This window comes from Labeo rohita, chromosome 25 (assembly GCF_022985175.1).
Source record: "Labeo rohita strain BAU-BD-2019 chromosome 25, IGBB_LRoh.1.0, whole genome shotgun sequence".
NCBI lineage: Eukaryota > Metazoa > Chordata > Actinopteri > Cypriniformes > Cyprinidae > Labeo > Labeo rohita.
The window spans coordinates 16,169,144-16,190,427 of NC_066893.1; the positions used below are offsets into that span (position 1 = coordinate 16,169,144).

The following is a 21,284-nucleotide window of genomic DNA, read 5'->3' on the forward strand; positions in this document are numbered from 1 at the left end:
GTGAGATATAAACTCGGAATTGCGAGAACAAAAGTGAATTGCGATAAAAACGCATTTGCGAGAAAAAAGTCAGAATTGCGAGATATAAACTCAAAATTGCAAGAAGAAAGTAAGTTGCGAGATACAAACTCTGCGAGAAAAGTCAGAATTGCGAGTCTTACAATTGTGACTTTATTTCTCGCTTGCGAGTTTATATTGCTTATTATATATCGCTATTCTGACTTTTTAACTTGCAATTGAGAGTTTAAATCATGTAATTCAGAGACAAAAGTCAGAATTGTGAGATATAAATTAGGAATTGCAAGAAAAGTCTGAACTGTGAGATATAGACTCAGAATTGCTAGAAAAAAGTAAGTTGCGAGATACAAACTCTCATTTGCAAGAAAAGTCAGAATTGCGAGTTTTTATCTTGCAGTCGTGACTTTATTTCTCACTTGCGAAATTATATCGTTTATAATATATCGCTATTCTGTCTAACTTGCAAATGCAAGTAAATCACGTAATTCAGAGAAAAAAGTCAGAATTGCGAGTTTATATCTCAATTATCAGAATAGCGGGATATAAGCTTGCAAGCAAGAAATAAAATAAAAATTGCAAGATAAAAATTTTTTTCGAATTTTTTTTCAACTTTGTTTTCCGAAAATGCAATTCAGACTTTTTAACACATAATTGCGCTCTCGCATTTGAGAGAAAAAAGTCAGAATTAAGAGTTTTTATCTTGCAATTGTGATTTTATTTCTCATTTGCGAGTATATATCACTTATACATTGCTAATCTAATGTTATAACTTGCAACTGCGAGTTTAAATCATGTAATTCAGAGAAAAAAGTCAGAATTGTGAGACATGAACTCGGAATTGCAAGAAAAGTCTGAATTGTGAGATACAAACTCGCATTTGCAGGAAAAAAGTCAGAATTGCATGATATAAATGGAATTGCTAGAAAAAAAGTTGCGAGATACAGTCTTTTGCGAGAAAGGATCAGAACTGTGAGTTTTTATTTTACGATCGTGACTTTATTTCTCGCTTGTGAGTTTATATCACTTATTATATATTGCTATTCTGACTTTATAACATGCAATTGCAAGTTTAAATCACGTAATTCCGAGAAAAAAGTCAAAATTGTGAGATATAAACTCAGAATTGCAAGAAAAATCTGAATTGTGAGATACAAACTCACAACTGCAAGAAAAAAAAATGAAAGTCAGAACTCGGAATTGCAAGAAAAAAGTGAATTGCGAAATACAAATTTGTAACTATTTCTCGCTTGTGAGTTTATATCGCTTATTACATATCACTATTCTGCATTTATAATTTGCAATTGCAAGTTTAAATCACGTAATTCAGAGAAAAAACCCTCAGAATTGCGAATTTATCTCAATTATTAGAATAGTGAATATAAATTCAGACTTTTTTTTCTTGCAAATGCAAGTTTGTATCTCGCAGTTCTGACTATTTAACATGCAACTGCAAGCTATTAAGTCAGAATTGCGAGATACAAACTCTCATTTGTGAGGAAAGTCAGAATTTTACGTTTTTATCTTGCAATCGTGACTTTTGAGTCACGCGCTTGCGAGTTTATATTGCTTATTATATATCGTTATTCTGCAATTGCGAGTTTGAATCACGTAAGATTATATCACGAGATTATATCTCAATTATCAGAATAGCAGAATATAAACTCGCAAGCGAGAAATAAAGCCACAATTGCAAGATAAAAACTCGTAGTTCCGACTTTTTTCTTGCAGTTTTGACTTTTTAACTCACAATTGCAAGATATAAACTCACAATTCTGAGAAAAAAAAGTCAAAATTGCGAGATGCAAACTTGCAATTGCGAGAAAAGAGTCTGAATTTTCAGTTTTTTATTCAGTGGTGGAAACAGCTTCCATAGCAAAGACATTTATAATGTTAAAAAATTCTATTTAAATTGATTGTTGTTCTTTTTCTACTCATTAACAAATCATAAAAAATGACGGTTTCCACAAAATTATTGAGCAACACGACTTTTTCAACATTGTTAATAATAAGAAACGTTTTTTGAGCATCTTGAATGAATCCCATTTTAAAATGGATCACAATACTACTGTTTTTTTACTGCGTTTCCTTCAAATTAATGCAGCGTGGATGAGCAAAAAAAACCCACAATGACACCAGAGCCTCACCATGTGACACTGGGACATGCATGTACACAGCGTGAAATGTCACAATCATTCCATGAGAGCCAAGAATAACTGGATTAAAGTCCATATACATCCGCTTCAAGTTTACAAAAAAGTGTCATTTCAGTCATAATACAAGGTAAATGTCTCATGGTTAGAGGTGAATCCTGACAGGAGATTCAATAGCACTAAATCCTGCTGATCGACCTTTTACTCTTCCGGATTAGAGATGCCTCAATCTTTCTCTCTCCAGCTGGGTGGAATGGATTGGCCTTTTCGTACATTAACTAGCTTGTGTTTTATTTATAGGCAGAGCCAAATTACACCTTGAATAGATCTGAGCAAACATAATCATTCATTCGGATTGGAATGCAAATTACTTGCGCTAAAAAAACAGAAAGGTTAAGGTTGCTTTTTTTTTTTTTTTTCATAAGTGATATTTGGAAAGTTGTATTCGCATGTCATGATCGTGTTTGGTGGATTGTATTTCATTTCAATCTGAGAACGGCTGTGCTGCTGGAACTCTCATGCATTTTAACAAGTTACTCAGAATCCCTAAAGTAATACAGAGAGTTAGCATGAAGGCAGAGAGCAGTCTGACATCTGTGCTGCACTGTTCGATGCTGATCGATGCCTATTATATACAAATTATCCTGACACAATCACTGAAATGGCAGAGAGATACAGATAAATGGTACAAATGATTTATTTTTATTTATTTATTTTTGCGCTTATTATTCACACGTCAGTTTTATCCATTAAGGTCAACGAGTGCTTGCGTAAACATGATTTTTCATAATTACCATAAACCTAATTTGTACATTTAAAGTCATCATACAATCAAAACATTAACCCTATTCACTTTCTTTCTTTCTTGGATAGTTCACCCAAAAATAAAAATTCTGTTATTAATTATTCACCCTCATGTTGTTCCAAACCCATAAGATCTTTGAAACACAAAATTAAGATTTCTTCTCTTCAGTGCATTGCTGTCAGGGTCAGAAAGTTCTAGGATTTTATCGGAAATATCTTAATATGTTTTTCGAAAATGAACGAAGGTCTTACAAGTTTGGAACGACATGAGGATGAGCAATTAAAGACAGGACTTTCATTTTTGGGTGAACTTTACTTTAATACATACACTACCAGTCAAAAGTTTTTGAACAGTAAGATATTTAATTTTTTTTTTTTTTTTAATTTTTTTTTAAATCTCTTCTGCTTAAGCCTGCATTCATTTGATCCAAAGTACAGCAAAAACACTAAAATATTGAAATATTTTTCGTATTTAAAATAACTGTTTTCTATTTGAATATATTTTAAAATGTAATTTATTTCTGTGATCATTTCAGAATTTATTTCAATATGCTGATTTGCTGTTCAAGAAACATTTTTATTATTATTATCAATATTTAAAACAGTCAAGTACATTTTTTCAGGACTTTTTGATGAATAGAAAGAGCCAAAGATCAGCATTTATTTGAAATAAAAAGCTTTTGTAACATTATACACTTTATCATTCACAAGCTTGAAGTCAGTATAAAAGAAATTATAAAAAATAATATTTTTATTTAGCAAGGATGCTTTTAATTTATAATAAACATTTATAATGTTAAAACTGATTTCTATTTCAGGTAAATGCTGTTCTTCTGAACTTTCTTTTTTTAATCAAAGAAACCTGAAAAAAATTCTACTCAACTGTTTTCAACATAATAATTAATGTTTTTTTGAGCAGCAAATTAGAATATTACATAATGATTTAGTAATGATGCTAAAAATTACGCTTCGAAATCACAGGAATAAATTACATTTTAAAATATATTCACATAGAAATCAGTTACTTTAAACAGTAAAAATATTTCAGAATTGTACTGTTTTTGCAGTACTTTGGATAAAATAAATGCAGGCTTGGTGAGCAGAAGAGACTTAAAAAAAAAAAAAAAAAAAATCTTTCTGTTCAAAAACTTTTGTCTGGTAGTGTATGAAGTGTGTTTCTGTACTTTTCTTTCTTTCTTAGCATAACATCACTCGCTCACCAATGGATCCTCTGCAGTGAATGGGTGCCGTCAGAATAAGAGTCTAAACAGCTATCACAATAATCCACAGGTAATCCACACAACTCTAGCCCATCAGTTAACTTCTTGTGAAGTAAAAATCTGTAGGTTTCTAAGAAACAAATCTATCATTAAGGTATTTTAAACTGTTGCTTAAAGGAGAAGTCCACTTCCAGAACAACAATTTACAAATAATTTACTCACCCCCTTGTCATCCACGATGTTCATGTCTTTCAGCCATAAATAAATTATGTTTTTTGAGGAAAACATTTCAGCATGTTTCTCCATATAATGGACTGATATGGTCCCCCGAGTTTGAACTTCCAAAATACAGTTTAAATGTGGCTTCAAACGATCCCAAATGCGTCTGTAAACGATCCCAGCCGAGAAAGAAGGGTCTTATCTAGCGAAACGATCAGTTATTTTAATAAAAATAATACAATTTATATACTTTTTAATGTCAAACGCTCGTCTTATCTTACTCTAATGGGCTGTTTTAGTTCCTGTTCGTGACAGTTAGGGTATGTCGAAAAACTCCCATCTCATGTTCTCCCTCGACTTTGAAATCGTCCTATATCGCTGTTTTACCTTTTTTGTTAAGGGTGTTTGATCTTCTTTGCATGTTCACTTTGCAAAGACTGTGTCGGTACTTCTGCAGTGATGTAGGATGATTTTGAAATGATTTTTGAAGTTGAAGGAGAAAATACGGTCGGAGTTTTTCGACATACCCTAACTGTCTTGAGCCAGAATACACAGAGTTCAGGGAGAGCAAGACAAGACGAGCATTTGACATTAAATAGTATTTAAATTGTATTTTTTTAATGAAAATAACAGATCGTTTCACTAGATAAGACCCTTCTTCCTTGGCTGGGATTGTTTACAACCGCATTTGGGATCGTTTGAAGCCGCATTTAAACTGCTTTCTGGAAGTTCAAACTCGGGGCACCATATCAGTCCATTATATGGAGAAAGATGCTGAAAAGCTTTCCTCAAAAAACATAATTTCTTTACGAATGAAGACACAAAGACATAAACATCTTGGATGACAAGTGGGTGAGTACATTATATGTAAACCTTTGTTTTGGAAGTGGACTTCTCCTTTAAGGCCAAAAAAAAGTCCATAACCCATAATAATACTTCCTCCAGTAGAAAAAGTTCATCCCCTGTTGTCCTCTCACATCAAAACCCACAGACATATTTATTTAGAATTGCTTTTGTTTCGGTACCTGTGCATATTTCTCTCTTGATTTAGACGAAACAGCAAAATTATGGATAGAGGACTATTTTTTGGTTTAAAGTTCAAAACGTCTTAATGATGGAGTTATTACAAACAAAAAACGTTTTTTGCTTCAGAATATGTTATTTGATAGACTGGAGCCATTGTTGTGGATTATTATGATATTTTTAATAAGCTATTTGGACACTCATTCTGACGGCACCCATTCACTGCAGAGCATCCATTGATGTGCAAGTGATGCAATGCTGATGTAATATCTCCAAATCTGATGAAGAAACTCATCTTGGACACCCTGAAGGTAAGTACATTTTCAAAAAATGTAAAGTCTTACATTACAGGATCACATTAGTTATGTTAGATATACAATCAAGCCTACGAAAATGATTAATGCATGGATGGCACGCGTGGATTGTGTTCCTCCAAGCTGGTGATCCCTAGAGATATGGCCCACTTATATGCACTGGAACAGCCTGTGACGCTTGCTACTACTTCAAACTAACCTCCAGATCCAGTGAAATTCACTGGTTTGAGCTTTTCCCAAGAAATGTATACCAAAATATTTAGGTTACTGAATATAAATCGGTTTACAATTAGGTTTTAAAACAAATTGTGAAAACTGAATGTGAATTTCATGAGAGTCATGAGCCAAGTAGGAATCAAACAGTTTCAAAATATCATGAGAGTGAGGAAATTACATTTTTAATTTTTGGGTGAATTATTTCTTTAAGTAAAAAGACCGTCTGAGCACAAAAACCTTTTGTTTCTCGTTTTTGGCTGAGGGCATTTACTCCAGACAGCTCTGAAACGGATCAATTTCTCCCATCAGACATCTATTCTGCACTCTCCCGTTTAAAACAATAGCCCTAAAACCGCCGTATATTCATGTCAGAGCAAACTCTCCAGCTATTTCAAATATAGGTCACCCATATGTGGGCCATGCGTGATTATGAAATATTCACGCTTCTCAAAGTATATTTTTATGTTGCTACCTCTCAAGCATTAAAGTGATCGGAGGAGGAAAAAACAACAAAACATGCTCAAATATTTTTATTTGTTCTTTCAGTATGACCATTAACTGCTTTTACTTTGGAGCGGTCACATGGGTCTAATAATTATTTAAAGTGTTAAAAAGAACTGTCAACACCACTAAAATCTTGCTAAAGTACAAAGTAGTGTTCAAACTGGAGAATCTGTTAGGATGGAGGTCAGGGATCATAGAATATTTTAACACATTTGTGTGAAGTTGATCTCTGAGAAATAATTCTGAAAAAGTATATATTGTACACTGTAAAAGTAACACAAATGTTAGACCTGTCAATTAAACACTATAAATAAAAAGATTTCACACAACAATCAATAACTTTTGTCTTACTGTATGAATCTGTCAATAATATGGAAATTAAATTAAAACTAAACAATATACAATTTAGAATAAATTTGTCCATTCATTGATTTACTTCATTTATTACCAAGGCTGTATTGATTTGATGAAAAATACAGTAACATTGTGAAACAATGTAAACAACTTAAACAATTTAAACAACTGCTTTTTTATTTTAATGTTATTTTATTCCTATGATTCTACATGATCCTTTAAAAATCATTCTAATATTCTGATTTGCTGCTCATAAAACATTTATTATTGTCAGTGTTAAATTACTGAATTAGCATTGTTGTTGTGCTGCTTCTTATTTTTTTTTCACAATTCTATGAATAGAAAGTTAAAAAAAGGACAGCATTTATCTTAAATTATGTAACAATTTTAAAAAGTAACCTTGATTAATAAAACTATTCATTTTCATTTTAAAATCCTGCTAACCCCAAATTTTATAGCATTTTGCCTTGATTTCACTAATTATAAACATTTCCAAAAAAGCAAATAAATACAGAAAATATTTACATCTAAAAATTATTAGGGATGCACCAAAATGAAAATTCTGGGCACTAAAAATTAAACACTAAACACTAAAAAAGCAAATAAATACAGAAAATATCGAAAATATCAAAAAATTATTAGGGATGCACGGAAATGAATATTCTGGGCTGAAACTGAAACTTTAACAATTATTTATTATTTTATTAAAAAATATAAAATAATTTGTAAGATTTTTTAAACTCAATAATTTTAAATGATAAAATGATTAATTTTCTTAAAAAAAAAAAAAATAAAAAAATAATAATAATAATAATCGTACTGACCCCAAATTTTATAGAATTTTCCCCCTTGATTTCACTAATTATAAACATTTTCCAAAACAAGCTAATAAATGCACAAAATATATACATCTAAAAATGATTAGTGATGCACAGAAATGAACATTCTGGGCTGAAACTGAAACCGAAAATTCTGTATGTGCTTGGCCAAAAACCAAAACTACTTTTAACAATTTTTTATTATTTTATTAAATAACATAAAATAACTTTGCAAAGCTTTTTAATTTAACTCAATAATTTTAATGCTAAAACTAATAATTTTCTTTAAAAATAATCTTACTGACCCAAAATTGTATAGAATTTTTCCCTTGATTTCACTAATTCACTAAACATTTTTCAAAAAAGCTAATAAATACAGAAAAATACATACATCTAAAAATTATTAGAGATGCACCGAAATAAAAATTCTGGGCTGAAACCGGAACCGAAAATTTTGGATGCACTTGGTCGAAAACCGAACCTGAAAATGCTTTTTGATAATTATTTATTATTTTATTAAAGAATATAAAATAATTTTCTAAGAGTTTTTCATTTAACTTAATTTGAATGCTACTGAATAATAAAAAAAATATATATAAAAGCCAATAAAATAACATTTTTATTAAAAAAAAAAACAATTAAATTGGAAATAAGAAAATATTAACATATTAAATATCAATATTATTTTTATTCATTTCTATGCAAATGTCACTTTAGTAGTGATGTAATGATATCAAAATCTCACAATATGACAATATCTCGATATGGAGTCCACAAAATTTTGGTGCATCCCAAAAATTATAATTACTAAAAACAAAAGGAAACACACTTTAATTTAAACTGACAATATCATCAGTGTACGAATTCACTGCATACATTTCCCAATAGCAGCCTTCTGTACCTAGATAAAACCATCTTGAGTCACGCACTCGAACCCCCACAGTGTTGAAACACTTCATACAACAGCTAATACAACCTACACCTAAATCAAACCTGAAATCCTTATGGTGACCAATCTGCCTTTCTTTCCTCTCATGAATTTTACTATTTGAAGATTCTGTCACTGAGCACACGTTTCATGAAAAATGCTATTTCATTATATACAGACACACTTACCGCACTAACATAAAGGATATCCCTGCAGAGCCTGGTTTCCTGTGGAAAGTCAGGTAGATCCAGGAAGTTGTCCACCACCACTTGGCCGATGACGTCGTGGCGTGAGAAGCGGTCGAAGTCGTAGACGCTAAAATGGAGCTTGCGTGTCGGAAGCTCAGCGTACGCCACAGGAAACAGGAAAACCTCGTCAAAGATGGGGTTCAGAGTCTTGCGGTGCACCTTGGTTTGATGCTTGGTTTTACGGTCTGGCAACAGGTAGATCTTCACATATGGGTCGGAGGTTCCCGTAAAGTCCTTGGCAGGTAGATCTTGGGCTTTGTGGATCTTCACGATGAGCTGCTCCAAGTCACAGTCGTATTTTAGGATGAAATGCAAGCGGCCGCAGCTGTCCGCTCGTCTGGTGTCGTCTGCGTCCACCGACCGTTGTTTGTAGAGCTCAGGCTTGATGCGGCCCAAACCTGGACCTGTTAGGGACTCCTGTCTCTGGAACTGGGCCAAGTTGAAATCGGGGTTGGAGACGTTCATCTGTCTCCGGATGGAGTTGTGCCTGAAACAAGCAGAAAAGAGGCGGATATCTGTCGGGCTATTTGCTGGCTAGACGTCGTCTGAATAACGAGACTGAGAAGAACTTTAATTAAAGCTGAAGGTCACCGAGGCCCACACTGTCTGACAAATGCCAACTGGGAATTGCTAAACGAATATCAATGGTGGGTTAGTGATTACGGCTGATGAAGTCAGGAAAACATGACTCACCTGACAGATGAGGTCGGTTCTGTGACTTGTCGCTGCACGCGAGCTATGTGGATGTGGTTGAGCTCCTTGGCCTTCATCTGGGCCTCCAGCTGGATGTCCGGGGACGTGTGGCTGATCTTCATGGCCGACTCCGGGAGCACCGTCGGCGCATTGGGATCCTTCTCAAAGTCTTCGCTGTATTCCCGCTCCAGGCCCTCCACCTCGGTCAGGACCGGCTGCTGCTCGCCCTGCTGGTCCTTTAGGCCAGGCAAGAAGCGATCGCGCCATGGCACCCAAAACAACTTCCACGACACGAACAGGGAAACGGCAAACAACGCCAGGCCACATGTGGTCACCAAGAGGGACAGCAGGCTCACAGACACATCTGGAGCAATAACCAAGAGAGAAAGTCGGTCACTGGATGGTGTTCAAAAAACTGTGAAGATATTTATAGAACAGAAGTGCTGTAAGCAGCCTTTTTTTGGAAATATCATACATAAAATAATCCTCCTGGTTCCAGCTGAAAAAACAAAATGTTAAAGTTAGCAAAACAGATTGAAGACCTTATAACTCTGTTCACATCAATGACAAAAAGTTCTAATAATAACTCAATTTTATGAGAGTAGAGACAACACAGAGAAACAATGTGGGTGGGATCAATTTCAGAATTATTTTTGTTTTTTTTCACCTAACAAATGATATAAACATTACTGGTCTCATTTCATAGGCTCTGCCCTCTGGAGATCCCATTTGTTGGCTACAGAAGTCAATTTGGTTGCCAGATTTTAGAAAAAGTACCATTATGAAATGAGATCAACCTTGATGACATGCAGTCAAAAAACGTGGCCTCTGTAGGATTTCAGCCTTTGAAATGAGACCGAGCAACAAACAGCCAATCAGAATCCATCGTAAGCATTTAAAGACACAGACGTCATAACGGCAGTGCACGCTTATAATAAACAGATCATCCAGCTATGGTGTGGATGTTAACGATCTGTCGTTTTCTAAAAGAAATTAAAATTTAAATACTTTTTAACCACAAATGCTCTGTGGAAATTTTTTTTTTGTTTTTTCTTCATCTTGGATGACATGAGGTTGAGTAAATTATCAGGAAATTTTTATTTTGAAAGTGAACTAATCCTTTAAGACATACTGCTGCTGCACAAATAGCATATATAATAACACGTAGTAGATCTATACAGGTGGAGCTGGGGAGGTGGAGGTTCGCTGCGAAATGCTCTAGTGAATGCTTACCAGACATTTACAGTTAAAGTCAAAAGTTTACATACACCTTGCAGAAACTGCAAAATGTTAATTATTTTACCAAAATAAGAGGGGTCATGCAAAATGCATGTTATTTTTAATTTAGTACTGACCTGAATAAGATATTTACATAAAAGAGGCTTACATATAGTCCACAAGACAAAATAATAGTTGAATTTATAAAAATGACCTCGTTCAGAACTTTACATACACTTAATTCTTAATACTGTGTTGTTACCTCAATGATCTACAACTGTGTTTTTTGTTTGTTTGTTTGTTTGTTTAGTGGTAGTTCCTTGACAGTTAAACAGCCTGCTGTTCTTCAGAAAAATCCTTCAAGTCCCAGAATTTCTTTGGTTTTTCAGCCTTTTTGTGTATTTGAGCCCTTTCCAACAATGACTGTATGATTTTGAGATCCATCTTTTCACACTGAGGACAACTGAGAGACTCATATGCAACTATTACAAAAGTTGCTTCTGATGCTTCAGAAGGAGAAACAATGCATTAAGAGCCGGGGGGTGAAAACTTTTTGAGTTGAAGATCAGGGTAAGTTCAATTTATTTTGCCTTCTGGGAAACAGGTAAGAATATTCTGTCACTTCTGAATGTCAGTACTAAATGAAAAAAATATGATATTTAGGCAAAATAAGAAAAATGTACTCCCTGTTCAAAAGTTTACACCCCTGGCTCCTAATGCTTCGTTTTTCCTTCTGGAGCATCAGTGAGTGTTTGAACGTTCTGTAATAGTTGCATATGCGTCCCTCAGTTGTCCTCAGTGTCAAAGGATGGACCTCAAAATCATACAGTCATTGTTGGAAAGGGTTCAAATACACAAAAATGCAGAAAAACCAAAGAATTTGTGGGACCTGAAGGATTTTTCTGAAGAACAGCAGGCAGTTTAAACAAGCGACTCATGAACTACTATCACTAAAAAAAAAAAAAAAACACAGCTGTGGATCATTCAGGTAACAACACAGTATTAAGAGTCAAGGAGGATGTAAACTTTTGAACAGGATCATTTTTATAATTTCAACTATTATTTTCTCTTTTGTACTATATGTAAATGTCTTTTATGTGAAATATCTTATTCAGGTTAGTACTAAATAAAAAATAACATGCATTTAGTATGATCCCTCTTATTTTGGTCAAATAATTAACATATTGCAGATTCTGCAAGGTGTATGTCAAGAATTTATCATTCTTGGTGTGAAAGAGCCTATAGTTTTACACTAATTGACATAAATCATAAAGAGAAATTAAATGACTGGATTTGTCTGCAGACTTAGCATATATCCTGAGTTTTTGTTTGATCAGGCATTACAAATTACAATTACTGGGATCCTAGGTGGTCTCGACTCAACAGAGCTTTAATTAATGCTTTAAAGGCATCTGTTACAAGCCATTTTTACATTTTTTAAAGAAATCTGAAAACTTTAAAACACTTTGAGATCCAGATATTTTGTAAATCACATCCCTAATATCTGGTTTGGAGTTGAACCTTAACTTTAGCTGCTGAATGCACAGTAATAGATGCTACATTTAAGATCCACTCTAACTCTCTATGTATCTTTCCCTCTCTTTCTTTCATTATTTTTTTCTCTCTCTCTCATCCCCTTGAGAGGGTTTCTCTGAATTAGGCCACCCAGGCAGAGATGCTTTTAGTGTGGACTGAATGAATCCCTGTCAGAGTGCCCTGCCTCCTGCTTGCTCTTCTGTCCATTCCGATCTTTTCTCCCTATACCGGGGAAAGCAAATGCATACGTTCAGACTACTTTTGCAGGTTACCTGAGAAAAACCTTAAAGTGATAGTTCAGTCAAAAGTTAATGCAATTCTGTCATTATTTACTCACCCTTATGTCATTCCGAATGTATGTGACTTACTTCTGTCTAGAGCACAGAAGGAGATGTTAGGCAGGATATTAATGCAGCTTTTGCATATAATAAAAAATGATAAAAGCCCCATAAAGGTATCATAAAGGCCTGTGGTCACCATTCACTTTCACTGCATGGATAAGAGCAGTGTGAACATTCTAGTAAACATCTCATTTTGTGTTCTTCAGAAAAATGAAACTGAATAAATTCATGAAGATGATTAAATAATGAACTAAGGGAAATATTATTTTTAAACATCAGTAGCCCAAACTTTAAAATAAACTTTTTTTAATGATTTAAGGGTTTCATATAAAGTCAAGACTTTGCATTAAACATCTTGGGTTTTTCTGTTTTTATAACAATGATGAAAAATACTTCCAAATAAATCATAAGAGAATAGCAGTGCACTAGATATGAAGTATGGGGCTCTTGATTTGGCTGTTCTGAAATTTCATGAGTGCTCATAAAAGCTCGAATTATTTGACAAAACAGATCCTCCTGCAGCCTTCATCCCAGGAAATCATAAACTTGAATGGATTAATCCAAAAATGATTTGGATTGGATTAATCATTTCTTCCCTTTTGTAATGCTGTCAAGGTATTATCAGTATTATTAGCATTCACCACTGTTCTGTAGACTTTAATAGACTCAGTGGGATTTCAATGACACAGTAAATTAACCACAGGCTTCATTTCTGAGCAGTGCACTAAACTATGTGCATGACATCCAGTATACTTTGAATAAAACAATATTCCTGTCTGTGTGAAACATGTTATGAAATTAGATGGAGGTGTGATTTAGATTAGATTTGATTTGATTTGGAAACATTGTGACAAATCCATTTTTTTCCCTATTATTATGTTCTGTAATTATATATATATATATATAAAGTAATAATATCACAGGTTAAAACTGTCACTCTAGACTGAAATCAACATTCAGAAGAAAACTTTTGTTAAGAAGGCAGAAGGCAATTTTTGTTAAATCCAGGTAACGTACCATAGAAATACAATGTTTTTTAACGTTTATCACCGTTATAGTACCAGCTGTGGTCCGATCACCCTAAAACTGTGCATGCTTGTTTAGAATCACCTGTGGCATGTGTTTACCATGTTTTGTGAAGTTTTGAGTTTTCCTTTAGGCTTTATAGGATTTTGTGTACAATTAGGACACTTTTCTAAATGACCCCTTTATCACTTCTCAAAGGGAAAATTTCAACATTTTTTGGAAAATTATCAACCTAGAGAGTCCAGAGAATTGTACTGCAGTGTTTTTTTTTTTCCAGACCGAGTGAAAAACCTAGGATTAGTTCGCAGAAGTAGTTTTTTTACATCTTCTTAATCACTTAACAGTTTGATTGACAGCAGTGGTTCTACAGGCAAAATCATTTGGAATGAGGAGTTCTATGGTTCTATAATATCATCTGTATGTGCGAAAAAAATGCGTTAGTCAAATGAATTTTTTGGTACGAGTGGGGGAATTAATTCCTAAAATGTGTTTCCATCTCCAATTATTTGCATTAACCCTTTTACGCACAATTCAAAAACCACCTCAAGCAAGTGTAAAAACTTTTTTTGCGAATTAATGGAGAAGTCCACTTCCAGAACATAAATTTACAGATAATGTACTCTACCTCTTGCCATCCAAGATGTTGATGTCTTTTTTCTTCAGTTGTAAAGAAATTATGTTTTTTGAGGAAAACATTTCAGGATTTTTCTCCATAAAATGGACTAATATTTTGAACTTGCAAAATGCAGTTTAAATATGGCTTCAAACGATCCCAAGTGCGGTTGTAAATGTACCCAGCCGAGGAAGAAGGATCTTATTTAGCTAAACAATCAGTTACTTTCATTAAAAAAAAAAAAGATGCCTTGTCTTGCTCTCCCTGAACTCTGTGTATTCTGGTTCAAGACAGTTAGGGTTTGTCGAAAAACTCCAATTGTATTTTCTCCCTCAACTTCAAAAATCCTTTCAAAATCATCCTACATCGCTCCAGAAGTGTGACCCAGTTTTTGCAAAGTGAACATGCAAAAAATATCAAGCACCCTTAACAAAAAAGGTAAAACAGTGATATAGGACGATTTTGAAGTTGAGGGAGAACATGAGATGGGAGTTTTCCAACATACCCTAACTGTCATGAACCAGAAAAAAAAAACAGTCAGGCAAAGTAAGACAAGACCAGAGAGTTTGACCTTAAAAAGTATATAAATTGTATTATTTTTATGAAAATAACCAATTGTTTCGCTAGATAACACCCTTCTTCCTCAGCTGGGATCGTTTACAAGTGCATTTGGGATCATTTGAAGCCGCATTTAAACTTAATTTTAGAAGTTCAAACTCGGGCCACCATATCAGTCCATTATACGGAGAAAAACCCTAAAATGTTTTCCTCAAAAAACAATTTCTTTACGACTGAAAAAAGAAAGACATGAACATCTTGGATGACAAAGGGGTGAGTACATTATCTGTACATTTTTGTTCTGGAAGTTTAAGCTTATGCGCATAAAAACAGGGTGATGGAAACATAGCTATTGACTGGTTTTAGAGGCAAAGTTGTTTGGAATGAGGAGGCCTATCGTATGATATGAATATTGTGTATATGTGTGAAAAAAACGTGCAATATACAATCGTTTACGATAATTAGATATCACCCCCCAGTGGTGAAAAACCAAGGACTAGTTTGCAAAAGTAGGTTTTTCCTATTTTTTTCCTACTCCTCCAACGAGACACTTGAGCCTGTGACGAACAGTTCAGGAGTAATGAGCGATTTCGGACTTTTGAATGCTGTAGCGCCCCTGTCAGGCCGATTGGGGCAAGCCTTGGTGACATTGTAGATGGTGTGAGTACTACCATCCCTCTAAGTTTCAAGTCTCTACAACTTAGACTTTGGACAGACTGATCAGTTTTACATTGGCCATTCTAACAATTACAGTAGGGTTTCAGCGCTATGTGCTTGAACGCCTAAAACTGAGTAAGAAGGTTTACCCCAACCTCGGATCGTACAAACTGATATGAATTAGCCACCAAACTGGCAAAATGTAAAAATAGTTAAGCATTGCCATGACAGTATGCTGGCTAAAATATAAAATATATATGCACAAAAAAAAAAAAAACTTTCTCTACAGTTACTGTGTTCTTAAGGTTAAGGTACGGACATACAATATGAATAAATGATGCAACAGAGAACATGCTCTGCCTAGCAGCCTCACTGGGACACATATTCAGTCTGATAATATTTCATGCATATTGTTTCAGTGTGGAACTCCAATGGAAAGCTAAATAGGACACCAAACTTAACTCTGAACTAAAAAATAAAGATCATGCAATGTAGATTTGCAAGTATCATAAATATTAGGGTGTGATTTACTGGCTGAGATGATGAAACAGAAAAGGGCATCTTACATGGTTGCAAAAATGCTAATGAAATTTACTTGACTCTACAAGATAAGGGAACTTTTGTGAAATGAAAAATGCCTTAAAGATGCGACTAGCAAGTGAGCAGCTAGCTCATGTCAAATTAATCAAATGTGGGATATTGTTACCGATTACTTGTTTTTGTTGTAACAGCTTTTCTAAAAAAAATTCTTGAACTTAAAACAGAGACAATGTCCTCAACAAAAATGGGAGTGATCATAGCATTCAAGATGCCAGCCATATCCCCATCTTAGTTAAAAAAAGCCAATCACATGTCCAGCTTTAAAGGGATAGTTTACCCAAAAATGAAAATTCTGGCATTAATTACTCACCTTAATGTCATTCCACACCCGCAAGACCTTTGTTCATCTTTGGAACACAAATTAAGATATTTTTGATGAAATCCGAGATCTTTCTGACCCTGCATAGACAGCAACACAACTGACACATTCAAGACCCAGAAAGGCAGTAAGGACATCATTAAAATAGCCCATATGACATCAGTGGAAAAAAAACCCCAATAAAAACAACTTTATTTAACAATTTCTTCTACAGTTTTTTTTTTTTTACTATTTTATAGGGCTGTCACTAACTATTATTTTGGTAATCTAGTAATCTGTCAATTATTCTGACGATTAATCGAGTAATCTGAAAATTTAATTTATTTTTTTAAATAGACCTAAGTTAACACTAGCCTTCAAAATGACTTAAAATGTATATATAATAGCAATGAGGCAATAATAATTAGTTCAAATAAAGTATCAAAAGCAAGTAATCATATGGTTTTATTAAACAAAACTGTTAAAATACATAATGCATTATAAACAATAGAGCTAATGTACATTACGCATTCTAACAAATGTCTGCAAAGGGCGCCAACGACCTGGCGATTGTTTTTACACTTTACTGCGCAATCTAATCCTTGTTTAATATTGACTCAGTAACATTTAATTAAAATGTCCACTTAATCCAGTGTTGCCAAGTCTGCTACATTAACACTGTTGCCGCGGGTTGTTTTTCATGTCTGTGCGATTTTTAAAAGAGCAAGTCCACTTCCAGAACAACAATTTACAAATAATTTACTCACCCCCTTGTCATCCAAGATGTTCATGTCTTTCTGTCTTCAGTCGTAAAGAAATTATGTTTTTGAGAGAAGAATTTCTGGATTTTTCTGCATATAATGAACTTCATTGGTGCCCCGAATTTGAACTTTCAAAATGTAGTTTAAATGCAGCTTCAAAGGGCTCTAAATGATCCCAGCTGAGGAAGAAAGGTCTTATCTAGTGAAACGATCGGTCATTGTTTTCGAAAAATAAAAATTTGTATACTTTTTAAGCACAAAAGCTTGTGTAGCATAGGCTCTAGGATCACTCCCATTCTTGAACGGTTCTTTAATGTGACTCGGGAAGAACGAGTCGTCTCGGGGAGTGATTCGCGCATGCACAACATCCTATTAGGTTCTGTACTGGAATTAGTTCACCTGTTTCGAGTCTTCAGGTTTTTCGAGTCGTTCGTTCATCTTATGGGGCTGTCACGTGATGCTGATTTGGCTAAAATAAATGAAATGACTCGAAAAAAAGATTTGTTCGTTTTGCTAAACGAGACTCAAAGGTCCGAGTAGGTAAAATGATCCGAACTTCCAATCACTACTACGAATCACATCTTCGAATCACCACAAGTTCATCGTCTGTGTAATCCGGTTCAAAAAGGTAGAGTATGTCAAAAAACTCCATGACTTACTTGCACTTTCTTAGTCTTTGCACGTTCACTTTGTAAACACTGTGTCTGTAGATCCGCGTGACCTTTCGACATTCAATAGTACGTGAACGCGCATCCCAGAGCCTGTGCTACATGAGCTTTTATGCTTAAAAAGTACACAAATTTTTAATCTCCAAAAAAAATGACAGATTGTTTAGCTAGATAAAACCCTTCTTCCTCAGGTGGGATCATTTAGAGCCCTTTGAAGCTGCATTTAAACTACATTTTGGAAGTTCAAAATTGGGGCCCCAATGAAGTCCATTATATGGAGAAAAATCCTGAAACGCTTTCCTCAAAAAACATAATTTCTTCACGACTGAAGACAGAAAGACATGAACATCTTGGATGACAAGGGGGTGAGTACATTATTTGTGAACTGTTGTTCTGGAAGTGGGCTTCTCCTTTAACGGGGGACCCCCTTCAAAATGCGACTGGGCTACTTTTGGGCTAGTCTTGAGTAGCAATTGGGCGGGTTTTGTTGTGAAAACCTGGCAACCCTGATTTAATTGAATATTTGGCCATTTCTTTCTGACATAAATGCTACAGCCACTGTAATTTCTTGAATATGTGGATATCAACACATGTAAAATCAGAGTGAGGGTTTAAGCTCTATTTTGAAATCACGATGAACAGTTAGCATATTAAAAAAGATGATGTATTCTCCTGTGTTTGCGTAGGTTTATAAATTATTTACCTTACAAATCTGATTAAATAGCGCACGTTGCGTTCCCAGATGAACATTATAATTAACCCAAACTCACAACAACATGCAGAGATGGAGTTTGAGACGCTCCACACATGTAAACGATAACATGTAAACAGAGCTGCTCTAAGATACCTACGTAACCTAAACGCATGTAAATAATTAAAGCGCATATATTAAACCTGCACTGCATATATGTATTTAACTGAATCGTAGCATTTGTGAATTTTTAATAGAATTATGCTTTATGATTTTTAAATGGGTTTAATATGTGGAATGCGCCATTTCCGATATTTTGCAGATTACCTGACACGGGCAAAATGCCACTGTTTTTTTAAAAATCGAATACTCAAATACAAATCAAGCAATCTTTGCAGCCCTACTATTTTAACAATGTTCTTACCACCTTTCTGGGCCTTGAACATGTCAGTTGCGTTGCTGTCTACGCCGGGTCAGAAAGCTCTTGGATTTAATCAAAAATATCTTAACTTGTGTTCTGAAGAAGTCTTACAAGTTTGGAACGCATGAGGGTGAATAATTAATGACAGAATTTTCATTTTTGGGTGAACTATCCCTTTAAAGTTAAAAGTTCCAACTGCCTTTTTTTATAGAGGCATCAGCTGTTTGTTTACTACTGAATGTGCATTAGCCTGACTAGCCTGACATTTTTTTCTGTGTAATGTGAGCTAAAAAGCAAACTTTACGACAGCATAGTCATATTTCATTCCTGATATGAAACATAACACTGACAAAAGATTTAGCTCTCTCCTTTCAAATATATAAGAGCTGCACTTGTATAACTGGAAATTGCATTTCCAAAATGGCCACAGAGTGAACCGGGAGTTTGAGTTAAAAGGAGTCAAATACAATTAAGCTTATTCACTCAATGGGAATTTTTCTTTGTTTTAAGGCATTAACAGCAAGCATTCAGAGAGATCAGTGCATCTCTATGGAAACATCTTCATGTTCATCATCTGTGTTGGTTACAAATATGGAAACTAAAGATTGCGTCTCATGGTTTCAAAACGATTGTACAATCCCACAAGACACTAAACTCATTTCTAAGCTCTGACATCACATTATTCACTTATCCAACAGAAGATTAATGACACTGGCTTAAAGCAAATTTGTTTACCATCACTCTCCAAAAACAACAAAAAAAGAGATTGCATTCTGCTTTCTCCCAGTCTGTTTTGTCCTTTAAGCAAAGATGAACTTACTTTCACATACAAGCCCTCCAGCTGAGGTAAGCACACCTGAATGTCTACAAGAAAGGTCGGGATTCTTGCCAAGGTAGGCAAGACATTGGATTTAAGGTGACAGGCGGATCAGACCCAGATCTTTCCAACAAACTGCCTCTCTTATCTCAATCTGCATGTTCATTTTACAAACATTCCCAGAGATCATGTTGTTATGCATCTTTTTAAACAGCGTCTGCTTGAGCATCAGCAGGTGTGACATAAATCCAGACACATGTGGGTATTTGTTCTCACATAAACACTATTTAATCACGCACCACACGTATTGCACATGCATATGCATTTAAGCAGTTTGAAAGATCGTATTCACCCAGCTCAACCTCTCACGACGTCTATTTTTATTTCTGCTTCTGTAAATCCAGGTGGCAGACCGCATATGCTAGCAGCTGTTAGCCAATCAGAACAAAGCTGGGAGACTGTTTGCGAATTTGATGTTTGAAGTTTTTTTCACCGCAGGGAAGAAAAGTGTTTATAGGCTGACCAATCGAAGATTTTTATGACAGCCCAGATGTCAACGGTAGTAGAAACTATAGCTAGGAATAAATATGACTCACATAATAGTACACAACCTTCACAGTCAATAGCCCTTCACTGCCACATATTATCAGCATTGCTCATGGACTTGTTACACAAAGACCTGTCAATATGCGTCTACACCATGTCGTCTGAACTGTCTATAAGTCATCCGTTACAGTGATGTGTTATTAACCTCTCAAAGTTCCCTCGGGTTCCATTACAAAAGGCTTTCCTCCATACAGTCACTTTGTAGCGACGCATGTGAATTCCCATCAGGCTAAGAGTATATTTACTGGGTTCCTCTGAACTCAGCTGTTCCCTTTCATTAAATTCCTGTACAATCCATCTTGAGGGACCGAATTACTAGTATGAATCGTTCTCCCATGGGGTCTGAAGGCCTCGTGTTAAGGGATGTCAATGCTGGGTAATCGCAAAGGAGAAAGTGTACCGAGTAGCAGGGTGGGGTGGAATCCTAATGGCTTCCTGTCGAGCGCTCTGTGTCTCTGAGGAGGAAGACGACAGCATCTGAGGAGAGGCTATGATCTATGAATGAAGGTTCAGTGAAGCTAATGTTTAGTTAAGCCTATGTACTTCATACCGAATCAAGCAATGCTCTATTTCTGTCATCGATGACAGGTTGTTTTGGGGATTCACAAGTTTCCTGTGAAGCCTTCTAGGAATGGTGAATGCATGTATAATCATTTTATGCTTAATTTAACTTTTGAATGCTTAAATGTACAAAAAAAGGTTATTAATGTTCCTGCAAGAATGTTAGTGCACTGCATCTGATATGCTGCAGCATTCAATCTAAATGAATGTAGGCTGCATTTTCAAATGGTGAAATACAGGACAGCTCTAAATAGGTCATTAATACTGGACTGTGGGGAATGATGATTGGGGCTTGGTTTGTTTGTGTATGTGTGTGTGTACTTGTCCTGACTATACTAACATAATATTACAATATATTAGGGCTGTCAAACAATTAATCGCGATTAATCGCATACAAAATAAA

The 21,284-nt window shown here is 34.9% G+C and overlaps 1 protein-coding gene across 1 annotated transcript in view; it reads right to left on the minus strand.

Annotated features, from left to right (window-relative positions):
- syt9b (synaptotagmin IXb) overlaps window positions 1-21,284 on the minus strand; it is a 45,885-nt gene that overhangs the window by 22,148 nt on the left and 2,453 nt on the right. The window contains exons 2-3 of the mRNA XM_051100058.1: window positions 9,510-9,873; window positions 8,757-9,303 (exon numbers count right to left, since the gene is read on the minus strand). Coding sequence (XP_050956015.1) covers window positions 8,757-9,303; window positions 9,510-9,873 — 911 coding nt within the window. The remainder of the gene's footprint in view (window positions 1-8,756; window positions 9,304-9,509; window positions 9,874-21,284) is intronic.